Source organism: Microcaecilia unicolor, chromosome 5 (genome assembly GCF_901765095.1).
Source record: "Microcaecilia unicolor chromosome 5, aMicUni1.1, whole genome shotgun sequence".
NCBI classification, from domain to species: Eukaryota; Metazoa; Chordata; class Amphibia; order Gymnophiona; family Siphonopidae; genus Microcaecilia; species Microcaecilia unicolor.
This window is the reverse complement of record NC_044035.1, coordinates 237,667,634-237,681,266: the sequence shown is the minus strand read 5'-3', so window position 1 is coordinate 237,681,266 and position 13,633 is coordinate 237,667,634. Positions and strand designations below refer to the sequence as shown.

At 41.1% G+C, this 13,633-nt stretch overlaps 1 protein-coding gene across 1 annotated transcript in view; it reads left to right on the top strand.

The window, feature by feature from the left end:
- Nucleotides 1-11,566, top strand: part of NAA50 (N(alpha)-acetyltransferase 50, NatE catalytic subunit) — an 88,460-nt gene extending 76,894 nt beyond the window's left edge. The window contains 3 exon segments of the mRNA XM_030203916.1: nt 2,920-2,933; nt 2,935-2,987; nt 10,424-11,566. Coding sequence (XP_030059776.1) covers nt 2,920-2,933; nt 2,935-2,987; nt 10,424-10,604 — 248 coding nt within the window. The 3' untranslated portion in view covers nt 10,605-11,566.
- The last annotated feature ends 2,067 nt before the right edge of the window (nt 11,567-13,633 follow it).

The following is a 13,633-nucleotide window of genomic DNA, read 5'->3' as shown; positions in this document are numbered from 1 at the left end:
GGGAACCTTCCAGGAGTCCAGTGGTTTGGTCCTTTTAAAGTTGTTGAAGAGGTTTTTTTTTGTGGTATTCCTTCTGCTTGTTTAGGTAAATTCTGGAGGACTGGGACAGCTGAGTTTTCCATCTCCACCTACTGGTCATCAATAGATATAATTTTCTTTCCATTAGTTCATCACACTATTCTAGGACATGTGGGATAGTTATGAGGTAAGCCCTAATTTCTCAATTTTCCCCATAATTCTCTTAGGGTCATGATCCCAGTAGTGTGTGTGTGTGGGGGGGGGGGGGGGGTTCATACAGTGATGATATTCTTACGAAATTTCCAATGAATGAGACACATCACCAGTTTTACCTTAGGGTTTCTTTTTATTTTCTGCGGCCCACTAGGTCATCTTAGACCTCAGGCACCCAGTCAGGTAAACCTTTTTTCAAGATCGAGCTGTTTGACTTTGCTGCTTTTTTCAGACATAAATATCCCAGAAAACTTCCAGTGTCTTTAATTATACCTGGTGCAACCGGGACCATGTCCATCAGGGACACTCATAATTGGTGCCTGCAGTGATTTCTCCTCTTGTAAACTCAGTTTGCGAATGTGAAGGAAAGGCATCACTAATTATGAAAAGCAGCATAAAAAGATTTTTGGTGCCAAGAAGTTTGGTCCATCAGCATTGGAGCCTGTGGCTCCAAAAGCTGCATTGGATGCTGGGGTTGCCGTACATTAGAGGTTCTCAACCCAGTCCCCAGGACACACCTAGTCAGGTTTTCAGGATACCTACAAATAATATTCATGACTTAGATTTGTATGCAGTGCCTCCATTGTATGCAAATCTCTCGCTGATAATAGTCATTGTGGAATATCATGAAAAACCTGACTGTGTCCTGAGGACTGGGTTGAGAATCCCTGATTTACACTTGGGGAGTCTCAACCTTCCTTAACATAATGCATGAGATACCATTGATTGGGCATCCTCTGATCCTTCCCTTGAAGAGCAGTAAGAATTCATCCTTGTCTGTACCCAGGAATGGTGATGAGGTGCATTGGGTAGAGGCTAAGAAGCATCTATATCTGTCCCCTTCAAAGTGCCCCCAACTTTTAAGGGCAGCTCGCCCTCCATATCATCATACAGGGTGTGACAGCTTCAAACTGATTACGTCAAGCATGACTAAGTCCACCTTCATAGGCTGTTACCCGCTTTGGGTTAAAGAGGGATAGAAATGTAAAAATAAAGAATCAGAGACTGAGCTACAAGAGGGCCTGGCATGGCCAAAATGCTTAGGAATTCTTAAAGGTGCCCTGATGACAGCACCACACTGAGACCAGCTGCTCCAATGGGAATACCAAAGATCTAGGCCTTCTTTAATCTGTGTTCTTGGTACTTCTCTCTCCAAAGAACATCACAGTGCTTGGCAGTTCTTAAAGGTGCCCTGAGGTTCGTGAAATGCCAAGACCATCCACTCCAATAGAAGCTCTAAATGTCCAATCCTCTCAACAGAATTCTTTGTGCCGCTTGCACACGCTTTCATAGGCGAGTAATTTTAAATTTGCTTCTACAGCAAGTCTTTTTTTTTTTCTCTCTCTTGGCCTAATTTTATGTTGAAAGAAGATGTATTACCAAGAGAGAACCTGAGAGACCAAATATATATATATGGCAGAAAGATACAGAAATAGCTTCTGTTGTAGTGATTTAAAAGAAAATCCATGTACACCTGTACATGTTACACCCTACGAACTCCAGAACAAGCGCTTTTGCACAGTTCAAGTATTAAGATGACAGACAGTAAATTTAAAGGATTGAGACTATATTCAACTAATGTAGTGAGATTAAATCCTACACTGATAAACAAGGAAGGAATCCTATGGAGAAAGTACTGCCCAAAGAACTAGGTAAGGAACGTAGGCCAACCAAACACGTGGGATTCCAGAGGAACATAATGTACAGTACTTGGTGTTGGAGCACAGTAAAGCTCTGAGACTGAATAGCCTTATTTATAAGAAGGGCCAAAATACATAGTGAAGGGGAATAGAGGAGTAGTCTAATGGTTAGAACAGTGGGCTGAGAACCAGGGGAACCTGTTTCAAATCCCACTGCAGTTCCTTGAGATCTTGGGTAAGTCACTTAACCCTCCACTGCCTCTGGTACAAACCTAAATTGTGAGTCCTCCAGGCTCAGAAAAATACCTACTGTATCTTAATATATGCTGCTTCAGTAGCTTTCAGGTTTGCAGGCAATATAAGAAAAAAATAGTGTTTGTGAACTATACCACAGAACAGTGGTTCTCAGCCCAGTCTGCCTAGTTTTTCCATTGGTCTGATTAAGTAGCCAAGTGGTTGGAGCACCAGTCTGACTTCCAGAGGAGCCGGCTCAAATCCCACTAGTGTTCCTTGTGATCTTGGTCAAGTCACTTAACCCTCCATTGCCTCAGGTACAAAATTAGATTGCATGTCCTCCAGGGACAGGGAAATACTTGGTGTACCTGAATGTAACTCACCTTGAACTACTACTGAAAAAGGTGTGAGCAAAACCCAAATATGAGAGTAGCATGTTTTGCCTATGTTGTGCACAAATTTCTCTCTTTTTTTTTTTTTTTTTTTTTTTTTGGGGGGGGGGGGGGGGGGCGGGCGTTATTCTGAAAATCAGATTGGCTGGGTGTGCCTTTCTGTTCTTTTTGGCTACCAACATTTATATACATGTTTTTCAACATCCTTGTTGAAAATTGTATGCTTACATCTGCTTCATAGGGTGAGAGAAGAATAATAAACTAGTGAAAGAGTGAAAAATGTGCTATTGCAAGGCAGTTCAGTACCTGTTCAATGATCAGTTTTCTTTTTCAAAGATTGGATTTGATTCTCTTTTCTCATGGTTGTTTTTGAGAGGATGGCAAATGTGACTTCTGCTCATGATGTGTTTCTTCTTTGGTAGGAACAAAAATGTTGTAATCATGTCTTAAACATCTGTGAAAAAGATGGCAGTTTTGACAACATCTATCTGTGAGTTCAAATTACTTACTTTTTTTTATATTCATACTCTTCATTAGTTTTTAGAACTGAAGTTAAAATGCCAGAAACAGCAGCAGAACTTGAAGCAGAAAGTGCTAGTGTAGCTGCAATTCATTTCATTTATTTTGAAAGAATTGCAAACCTATTCTGCTTTTTACGTAGTATTGTACCTGTTCTATATACTTGGAGGCTTGGGAGCTGTTCAAGTAGCTGGGAAAAACATTTCATATTCACTGTTGTGGAAGGCATTGCAAGATTAAAGAAATGGTAGCTGACAACACATCTTCACACAGTATACAAATCCTCTACAGCAGATCGGCTGACTCGAGATGTATACGTTCAACCTGTTTCCTTACTGGGAGGTATTAGGCACAAGATCTGGCTCAGTTGAAATGGAAGCTGACATAGTGACTAGGTTATAAGACAATAGTCAAACTAGGTTGATGCATACTGGATTTAGAGCAATTACATTTACAACGCACAACAGTCTACCTTTTTCCTGAGGTCCTGTAGGTAGCTGGAAGTTGACCATTGTAAAGCCAAACTATGTCACTTTCCTTTTCTCCATCAATTATTTTGATTTGCAAAAAATTTTAGGTTTAGGTTTTTCGCCAGTTTGATATGAATTCCTCCCATCACCCTCTCCCCCCCACCCGCCCGGCCCCTTGGCAATTGGCACATCTTAGTCCGCGCAAACCAGGAACAGGAAATTGAAGTCGGGGGCAAATGGCGGCACAACAGAGCTGGTACAATGGATTATGATGCACATGTAGTATAGTGGAGTTTGGTTGGGTTTTTAAAAAGCTTTTTTAAGATGTTTGTTGTGTTTATGTGATATAGCAAGGCATGGGCAGGGGCTTCCTCACATGCCTTGTCAGGCTTGAGTAAAACAATCCAGCAAACATACAGTTTACAGTTTTTTTTTTCCCAACAGAATTAATTAAATCAGACTCCCTAAACAGAACTCACTGTTTTCCTTCTCTCCATACTTTTCCTCACTCCTGTTCAAACACAGCATTCCATTCAGACAGACAATAATCAAATATCAGTGTATACCTAAGATTAATAAAGAACACAATCAACATTACAGCTGTGATTTGTCACTGATAGAACTCCTACCCTATGGGACAAGAAATATCAGTATTCCTTTCATATAGCTGGAATGTTTGCCATCTATCTGGAACATCCCCTTTTTTCCTCTATCGCCAAAATGAGCAATAATACTTTCCTTAACTTAATTGGTAGGGGGGAGGGGTGCAGGATCACCATCAAACGAGAATGTGCGTTTGCGCTAGAAGGAATTGCTGCCTAAGAAAAAATAAATAATATTTTTAAAAAAACTTTTGTCCCTAGTTTGTAGAAGGGCCAGCCCCACTGTGTGAAACCAAATGACATTTCCATCATTGTTTCCTGTGCTGTATGCCCTGCTTCCAAAACTGTTCATTGTGCAGGCACGTCCCAAAGAGATGCCCCAGCGAGGCTGATTCTTGAACACATTTTCAGGCATATAGCATCAGCCATACTTTATTAAGCATGCTGGTACATAAGTAGTGCCATACTGGGAAAGACCAACGGTCCACTCTAGCCCAGCATCCTGTCACCGACAGTGGCCAATCCAGGTCAAGGGCACCTGGCACGCTCCCCAAACGTAAAAACATTCCAGACAAGTTATACCTAAAAATGCGGAATTTTTCCCAGTCCATTTAATAGCGGTTCTATGGACTTGTCCTTTAAGGAATCTATCTAACCCCCTTTTTAAACTCCGTCAAGCTAACCGCCCGTACCACGTTCTCCGGCACACGAATTCCAGAGTCTAATTACACGTTGGGTGAAGAAAAATTTTCTCCGATTCGTTTTAAATTACCACACTGCTATCTTCAACTCATGCCCTCTAGTCCTAGTATTTTGGATAGCGTGAACAGTCGCTTCACATCTCACCGATCCATTCCACTCATTATTTTATACACTTCTATCATATCTCCCCTCAGCCGTCTCTTCTCCAAGCTGAAAAGCCCTAGCCCTTCTCAGCCTCTCTTCATAGGAAAGTAGTCCCCCATCTCCCAACTACTCATTTTCGTCGCCCTTCGCTGTACCTTTTCCAATTCTACTATATCTTTTTTGAGATACGGAGACCCGTACTGAACACAATACGTCAGGTGCTGCTCGCCCCATGGAGCGACTACAAAGGCATTATAACATCCCGCACACCTGGACTCCATACCCCTTCCTAATAACACCCAACATCTCTATTCGCTTTCCTAGCCGCAGCAGCACACTGAGCAGAAGGTTTCAGCGTTATCATCGGCGACGACACCCAGATCCCTTTCTGATCCGTAACTCCTAACGCCGGAACCTTGCAAGACGTAGCTATAATTCGGGTTCCTCTTACCCACATGCCTCAGAGCTACATAAATCCACATCATAAATTTATACTCTTTCCTGATGCTTTATTTTTATCTAAGAAGTTACCGAACCTAAATCCCTCTGCCACCTATGGAGGAAAATGCAAAATCCCATTTTAGTTTACTGTGACTAGGCCAGCTATAGTAATCAGCCAGTCCGACTCTTTTTATGTCACATCTGAAAATATACCTCAGTTCTCAACCGCCTCCTCAACATTTCTTCCAAATTCAAAGATCAAATATAATGTCACAACTGAAACATCAAAGAATTCATTTTGAGGAATTTGGAATTTCTCCTTTAATGAAGCAAGCTAACAGTATCACCTCTTCACCCAGCATGTCCTTCACCAGTTTACTGCCACCTCAAGCGCCCCCCGTTTAAAGGGATAAGATTTTATCCCATTTAACTTGTATTGGTAGAAAAGGTACCCCTACCCTTCCCCATGTCAACATCTTTACTAATAATTATCATACTGTCCTCCCCACTCGGAGCACTGCAAATTTTTTAATGGAGTACTGCTAGAAAAATCATTCTGGAGGATAAATCCCAAGCTCCATGGATGAACCAATTGCTGCTCAAGCTTCAGTGTTGTAAATTATAAGGTTTGACCAAGCCACAATATTTGTTAAGCCAATGGCTATATCTATACAGTCTTAAATCAGCAGGGCCGGTCTTAGACCGAGGCGGCCGCATAGGGCCCCGCGCTTAGGAGGGCCCCGCGCGGCGCGCCTCAGTCAGCCTTGACCTAGTTCACCCGGGGATCGCCGCCGCTCGTCCAAACTGCCCGCCCTCTTCTCTCCCCCACGATCGATCACCGATCCCTTTCCTTTTTCGCTTTTAAATTTACCTCCAGTCCGGCAGCGTCAGTGAAAGCGCTCCCAGCCAGTAAAAGCGCTTCTCTTCGCTGTGTCCCGCCTTCTTCTGACGTCATGACGTCAGAAGAAAGCGGGACACAGCGAAGAGAAGCGCTTTTACTGGCTGGCTTTCACTGACGCTGCCGGACTGGAGGTAAATTTAAAGGCGAAAAAGGAAAGGGATCGATGATAGATCGCGCATCGTGGGGGAGAGAAGAGGGCAGGCAGGGGAAAGAGAGACGTGGATGGGATGGCAGGGCTCAGGGAGAGAGGGGAATTGCTGGATACATGGGTGAATGGAGGGGGCCAGGGGAGAGAGGAACAGATGGGAGGCAGGGCCCAGGGAGAGGAGAAATTGCTGGAAATGGAGGGGAAGGGAGAGGGGACAATTACTGGATGTGGATGGAGGAGGGCAGGGCCAGAGAGGGCCAAGGATGGACTTGGATGGGATGGCAGGGCCCAGGGAGAGAGGGGAATTGCTGGATACATGGGTGAATGGAGGGGGGCAGGGGAGAGAGGAACAGATGGGATGGCAGGGCCCAGAGAGAGGAGAAATTGCTGGAAATGGAGGGGAGGGGAGAGAGGAGAAATGCTGGATGTGTATGGAGGGCAAATTGTTGAATTTAAGGGCTGGATCGGAACACTTGAAGGCAGATGCTGAAACTGGAGAAAGGATAGGGACGGGGGCTACAGATGGTAGACAGAACACATAAGGACACAGGAGGATGGTGGACACGGTGAGAGAAAAAATATCAAACGGAAAGAAGACACTGCTAAAACAGAGAACACTGGGACCAAAGCGAATAGAAAAACTAAATGATCAGACAACAAAGGTAGAAAAAAAGTATTTTATTCAGAATTTATTAATTGGAATATGTCAGCTTTTAGAAATGTGCATCTGTGATATTTTGCATGTAAGTTTCAATTTTTCTAGTATTGCTGCATGCTGAGTCTGACTTCTTGAGGTAATTTTCCATTCAGTATTTTGCCTTCATATTTGTTGTCATGTGTTTTTCATGTGTGATCAAGGTACAGTATCCTGCTAGCGTGTAGTATTTGCAGCCCTTTTTTTTTTCACAAGGTAGTGTATTGGTGTTATAGAGCCTGGTGTAATTACAGTTCTGCCTTTCCATGCATAAGGTTGTAGCTCGTCCTGTCCTTGGAATTAGTGCTGTTATGGTTTGGTAAGGTTCTGACTGTGTTTTTGCACAAGTTTGTGTATAGTGTTTTGCAGTGGAGAGATTGTGTGTCCGCACCTCTGACCCCCCCGGGGTTATGAGATTTGAACTACTAATTGTGGACTTGAATAATTTCTTGGGAGGGGGGGGTTTCATGATAGCATTGTGCTTATTATTTCAATCAGTTTTTCTGTACAAGTTTAGCTTCATTTGTCTTTATTTGAAATTTCATAAATAAAAAAATTTTCTGAAAACTGAATAATCTTATCAATGGGTGGGGGCGGGGCTAGGATGGGGCCCCACCAAATTGGTCTGCATAGGGCCCCGCACTTGCTAAGACCAGCCCTGTAAATCAGGTGTTGTTGATCTACCTTTAATCATTGGTAACATCAAGAGCTTTACTGGAATATGTGTGTTCTTCCCTTGCTACAAAAATCTATCTAGTCCTGCTTGAGTAGCTCCTAAATCTATCATAGTACAAAATATAGGAAATAGTAGCAACATATAAACCCATTGTGGAATAGTGATGATTCTATATATACACACCCATCCATCCCATCAAGGAAAGTGAAAGGTAGGGTTACCATATGGCTCTAGAAAAAGGAGGACAGATTGAGCCAGTCTGGGTTTTACTTCCATTGCTTTCAATGGAAGCAAAACCCGGACTGGATCAATGTCCTCCTTTTTCTGGAGCCATATGGTAACCCTAGTGAAAGGGCTTCCCATCTCTCAAAAATTGTAACATTAACTTTATATAAAAGGCAATATACGAAAGGAACATAAATACTTGAAAATGCCCTTTGTTCGTTTAAGGAGAGACTAGCCTTGCCATTCCGGTGCCTCAGTTTTTATAGGCACTGCTTCTAATTTCAGAAGATTCCGTCTTAGTCCAGCATAAGAGCTACATTAATGGAACATGTTTAACACCACTGGTAGCATTGTTATCTGACAATGTTATTACAAATGACATTATGTTGCTACTATGACCTTTTCCAATCTCCCTTCTTATTCCTAGTCTTTAACTGATAAGCCTCTAAGATTCAGGTATCATGGGGTGCTTTCCAAGCATGGAATTCAGTGTGATCATTGTTTTGTTAATCTTTTCTGGGAAATGACCATCTTCAGTCGTAGTAGAAAAGTAACATAGAAAAGTAAAGGCAAATAAAGACCATATGGCTTATCTAGTCTGCACATCATGCCATCTATTCTCCCTATCACTCCCTTAGACATCCTGTGTACTTTTCCCAAGCTCTCTTGAATTCAGTTACTGGTTTCATCTCCACCACTTCATGGACCAGCCTCCTGGTGGAATTACCTTCCTTTCCGTGAAGAAGCATTTCCTCAAGTTACTTTGAGCCCTATCCCTTTCACCTTCATCCTGATCCCCCTCGTTCCAGAACTTCCTTTCAATAGAAAGAGACTCTCTACCTGTGCATTTATGCCGTGTATGTATTTAAATGTCTCTATCATATCTCCCCTCTCCTGCCTTTCTTCCAAAGTATGCATATTGAGATCTTTGTCCCCCATATGCTTTATGACGAAGACCACTGACCATTTTTGTAGCCGCCCTCTGGACTGACTCCATCCCATTTATATTTTTTGAAGGTGTGGTCTCCAGACATACACAGTATTCTAAATGAGGTCTTGCCAGAGTATTATACAGGGGCGTCATCACCATCTTTTTCCTACTGGCCATTTCTCTCCCTGTGCATCCAAGCATCCTTCTAGCTTTTGCTGTTGACTCTTCTTGTTTGGCCACCGTAAGATCATCTCTTATGATCACATCCAAGTCCCACTCCTCATCGGAGCACAAAAGTTCTTCACTCCCTAAACTGTACCATTACCTTGGGGTTTTTGCAGCCCAAATACATGACCCTGCATTTTCTAGAAGGGAGAGGATTATTTATCGTCGCTATTTAATGAGCCACATACTGAAGAGCTACAGTATGCCCTTTGCTGTTATGAGGATTTGTTTTATTAGTGTAATCTTCCTGATCCTTTGCCCCTTGGAAAGACTCTTCAGCCCTTGGAGATAAACTTCTTTGGCTGGAATAAGAGAGATAAATCTGACTGGAGATAAGGTGTGCACTGTTCCAAACATCTTAACTTGGGTTGCTCTAAGAATGTCCACATGTTACTCAGATTGTTCTGGGAACCCTAGCTCCTCACTTATTCGAGGAACTCTGAGGGCTCTGGCTCCGCAGTGATTGAAAGCCATCATGTCCTTGGTACATATTCTGGGTAAGAAGGTTCTGATGTAACACTAGTCAGGAGTGCCTGCCAAGGAGCAAATTCAGGCTTAAGTTTGTTCTGCTTCAAGTCACTGTCCATAGAACAAATTGTAGGAGGTTAAGCTCTGTATTATAGCTATATAGGCAGGGGGTCTAACCCTTACATTGGATAGGTGATGTTTCCAAGATGCACACACTTAATGGCTGCCATAGATGCAAGGTACTGGTGTGTTCTTGCTGAGTATGTAAAGCACTCTTAGAGCTACTTCAGAGAAGTTTAGCACTAATTACCAGGTATCATACTTACTCCCTCACGGTTTCTATCTTTTAATTGTTTCTCTTTGTGCCTTTAACCCCATGATTGCAGCCAGATAAAATTGTGACCCCTGGAGATGCAGAATAATGATACACCCATGGAGAGCTCACCTAGTTTGTGACCTCAAAGACAGGTTTTGTGACCCTATTTTGGGGTCCTGACTACACAAGTTTGGAAAGTGCTGGACTAGAGTATAAAGGATGTAGAAAATGTTTTTGGAATTAATTTCTGTGGTCTTTTTGCAGCATGCAGTGTGCACTGTAAATTCTTTATGGGAGCAGTGAAGGTCAACCTCTCTGATAAAAGATAATCGCATTCTGTTTTGTTTTTTTGAGGGGGGGGTTAATATCTTATCTACATTTTACAGAATAATGTAACTAAAACATCTGCCCAACCCAGGCCTCATTCAGTTCCTGCCTAACTAAATTCTCCTCTTCAATCTCAGGCATGTCCAGATCAGCAATGAGTCAGCAATTGACTTCTACAGAAAGTTTGGTTTTGAGATCATTGAGACAAAGAAGAACTATTACAAGAGGATAGAGCCAGCAGATGCTCATGTGCTGCAGAAAAACCTTAAATGTCCTTCACTTGGCCAGAATACAGATGTGCAAAAGACCGAAAATTAAAAACAATAACAGTGAACACTTTTTCTTGCACTTGCTTGTCGCCAAATAAGGAAAAGAGGCCGGTTGAAATTTTTTTTTTTCTCCTCCTTTATTGTATACTTTTCATTTTTGCTGTTCTTCCTCACTCCCTGCCCTCTTGCACATAAGCAAAATGTTACTACTTCCCTGAACTGTTTAAATCAATCATGTACATTTTAGTTGGATTTTTAAATGTGGTTTTATTTGCTTACAGGGTGGAGGTAAGTGGTCTGGTTTTTTTCTGTTTTGTTTTTCATTTTTGGGTGGGGAGTGCTAAGTAAACCTGAAAATTCATATCATAATACACTTATAATTTTTCAGGTGTCATTTTTATAAGTAATTATTTTTGCTGCTTTCACATTGAAGGGCAGAAATTAAACAATCTATATTAAAAAAGAATATTGCAATATTTAGACCTTTAGATTCACAGAGCAGTACATTTTAGGGCTTGGGCGTTTGTGCGTGTGTGTGTTGACTAGCTGGGTATGCAGATGTATTTGGGATGCATTGCCTTTCATTCCACTTTTCAGCATCTGCGTACCACCTTAGGACCTGAATATTTCAACACATTAAAATGATTGTTTTTGGCTCTGGTTTCTTGTTCGTGGTTTCCCATGTTCATTATTCTCTACCGGTTAATACCACTTGACAGTTCTATTTGGCATTGTGACCTTTCAGAGAAAAGAAGGCTTAAACTGCATGTTTCTCTTTCACAGAAGAGCATATAATGTGTTTTGAAAAGTAATCCACAGAAAATAACCAGTTGCTATTACTTTATATCTGAAAGATGGAACAGAGTAATAGTATTGCAGCTGTTCTACCTAAATTGTTAAGAATATCAAATTTATTTGGTTTCTTGTTTGCAGATATCGTTTATTCTTGATCTTTACATTTTCTTTCTTGTATTTTACACTTTTGGAATAAAAAGTGTGTACTTTACAGTCGCACGTGGCTTTAGTTAAAATTCTTTTTTCCTGATAATGACTTACAGCCATTCATGGGTTACATGTGTCAATGTAACAACTGCATTGGACTCTAAAGGTAGTACAGCAATTTCCAGACCTTGCATATGTCATTTTGAGAGAGGGAGGAAAGACTTAAGAACTCTCTTGTCCTTTAAAAGAGAAAAATACACATTTTCAAATTGTAGTTTGAACTATTCAATAAAATGTTCACCAGTATTGTAGCTTTAAAATCACATTCTTGCTTGCCTTCATTTTCAAAGGAAGTCTAATCAGCTAGACTTCTTTTCAAAAATCTCATATTGTTGTGCTTCTGATTTTAAGTGGCTCATACCAGCACTCTTTCAATTTAACCAGTTGCTCACATATGTCTTCTAAAAATAATTTAATAAGGGAACTCATGCCTTCTAGTGTGTTGCTGATCCTTCACTTAGAATTTATTGTGATTAGATATTTCACTGTCCCTACTCCTCCTTTTCTCATATAAAGAAAACTTGTTCTGTACATGGAAAGGCAGTGTTTTGACTCCCCCCCCCCCCCCCCCCCCCCCCATTTTGTACAAATGCATAGCTTGGTATACTAGTGTTACATGAAGGCATGTGCCATTTTTGTTTCAGCTCCATTTCATGGATTGAAAATTGTTTGTTACAGGACTTATAACACTGCCTTAAATAGTCACCCAGGTACCATAATTTGTGACAGGTTGAATGTTGCCCTACAATAACTCGTGAAATGCTTCTAGAGATGTACTATTATCTACTATGGATCAATTTTCTGCTGTGCTGCAGGTGGACTTTATAGACTTGTCATCTCTTTCAGTCTTTCAGAAAGAGGTGCATTGATGTAGTTTGCCAAGAAAAGCAGGAGTGAAACTGGAATGAGGGAGCCGTCATATATGACATTCACTTGGAGACTATTATGGATTTTAGAATTATTTAGAATAGACCAAAGCAAAATAGCTGCAAGACCTGGTCAGGATTTCTGTTGGACCTTAAGAGTGATGTTTAAAGTATCAATTTTCCCTAAAGAGACTTTTATATACATATCTTCTAAATTTTATATATGTAAAAACTCTTCAATTTCTAAAGGATGGATATATTAAGTCCCCCCCCCCCCCCCCCCCTTCCAAAGGAGTCATGTACTTGAAACTTTTCCTTCATTGCTAATTTGCTGATATCTGTATGCAGGGGTGTTTTCCTTTCTAATGGAATTCAGCATTGCTACCAGTACTGAATACTGATATTAGAGAATAAATCTGTCTGCAGTGTGTCTTTAGGTTGCATAGAAGTGCACAGAAGTTGCTGATGGAAATTTAAAAAAAAATGTTTTTAAATGCTTCTAGTGAATGAAATATGGAATATATTGTGTAGTTTTTAGCTTGTGTTAGGGTTCTATTTTTTGCTAATTTTTAAACTTGCACAGTCTTTTGAACCTTAAAAAGAGGGGAGGGGTACTCTAGAACTGTGATTCTCGGCCTGGTGCTTGGGACTGGCTGGCCAGTCTGATTTTCAGGATATCCACAAAGAATATGCATATAAGAACTGTATAAAATAGGGACAGTAAGTATAGATCTCTCATATGCAAATTTATATTGCCTGTCAGTCTGGTTTTCAGGATGTTTACAGGGGCTGGGTTGAGTATCACTGTTGTAGATTTGTCAGCTTCCTAGTTTGATTCTTTTTCCTCTCAATATTATAACTAGGTCTTCTATCCTCCTTTTCTCGCCCTGTTGTGATTTTTTTTTTCCTGAATAAAAGGAGTTTTATTACCATGCTTTAATAAAACCACAGCTTTTGATGTTTGTGCTCCACAGTGCATTTGTAACTTCGCCATAGGAGTCTATGAGTCTACGCAGCAGCACTCTGTTTTCATGTAACTAAAATAGTGGGGTGTGAATAAGGATATCATGAAACCTTGCCACAGAAATTTATGTAGGTCCTATAGGAAAAGGGTTTTAATGGTTTAAGGTGCCCCCTTAAATTTTTCTATTACTGCTGCTGTGAAAAGTGATAGAGGTTTGGTACACCAGGTCATCTCTACATTCTAGAA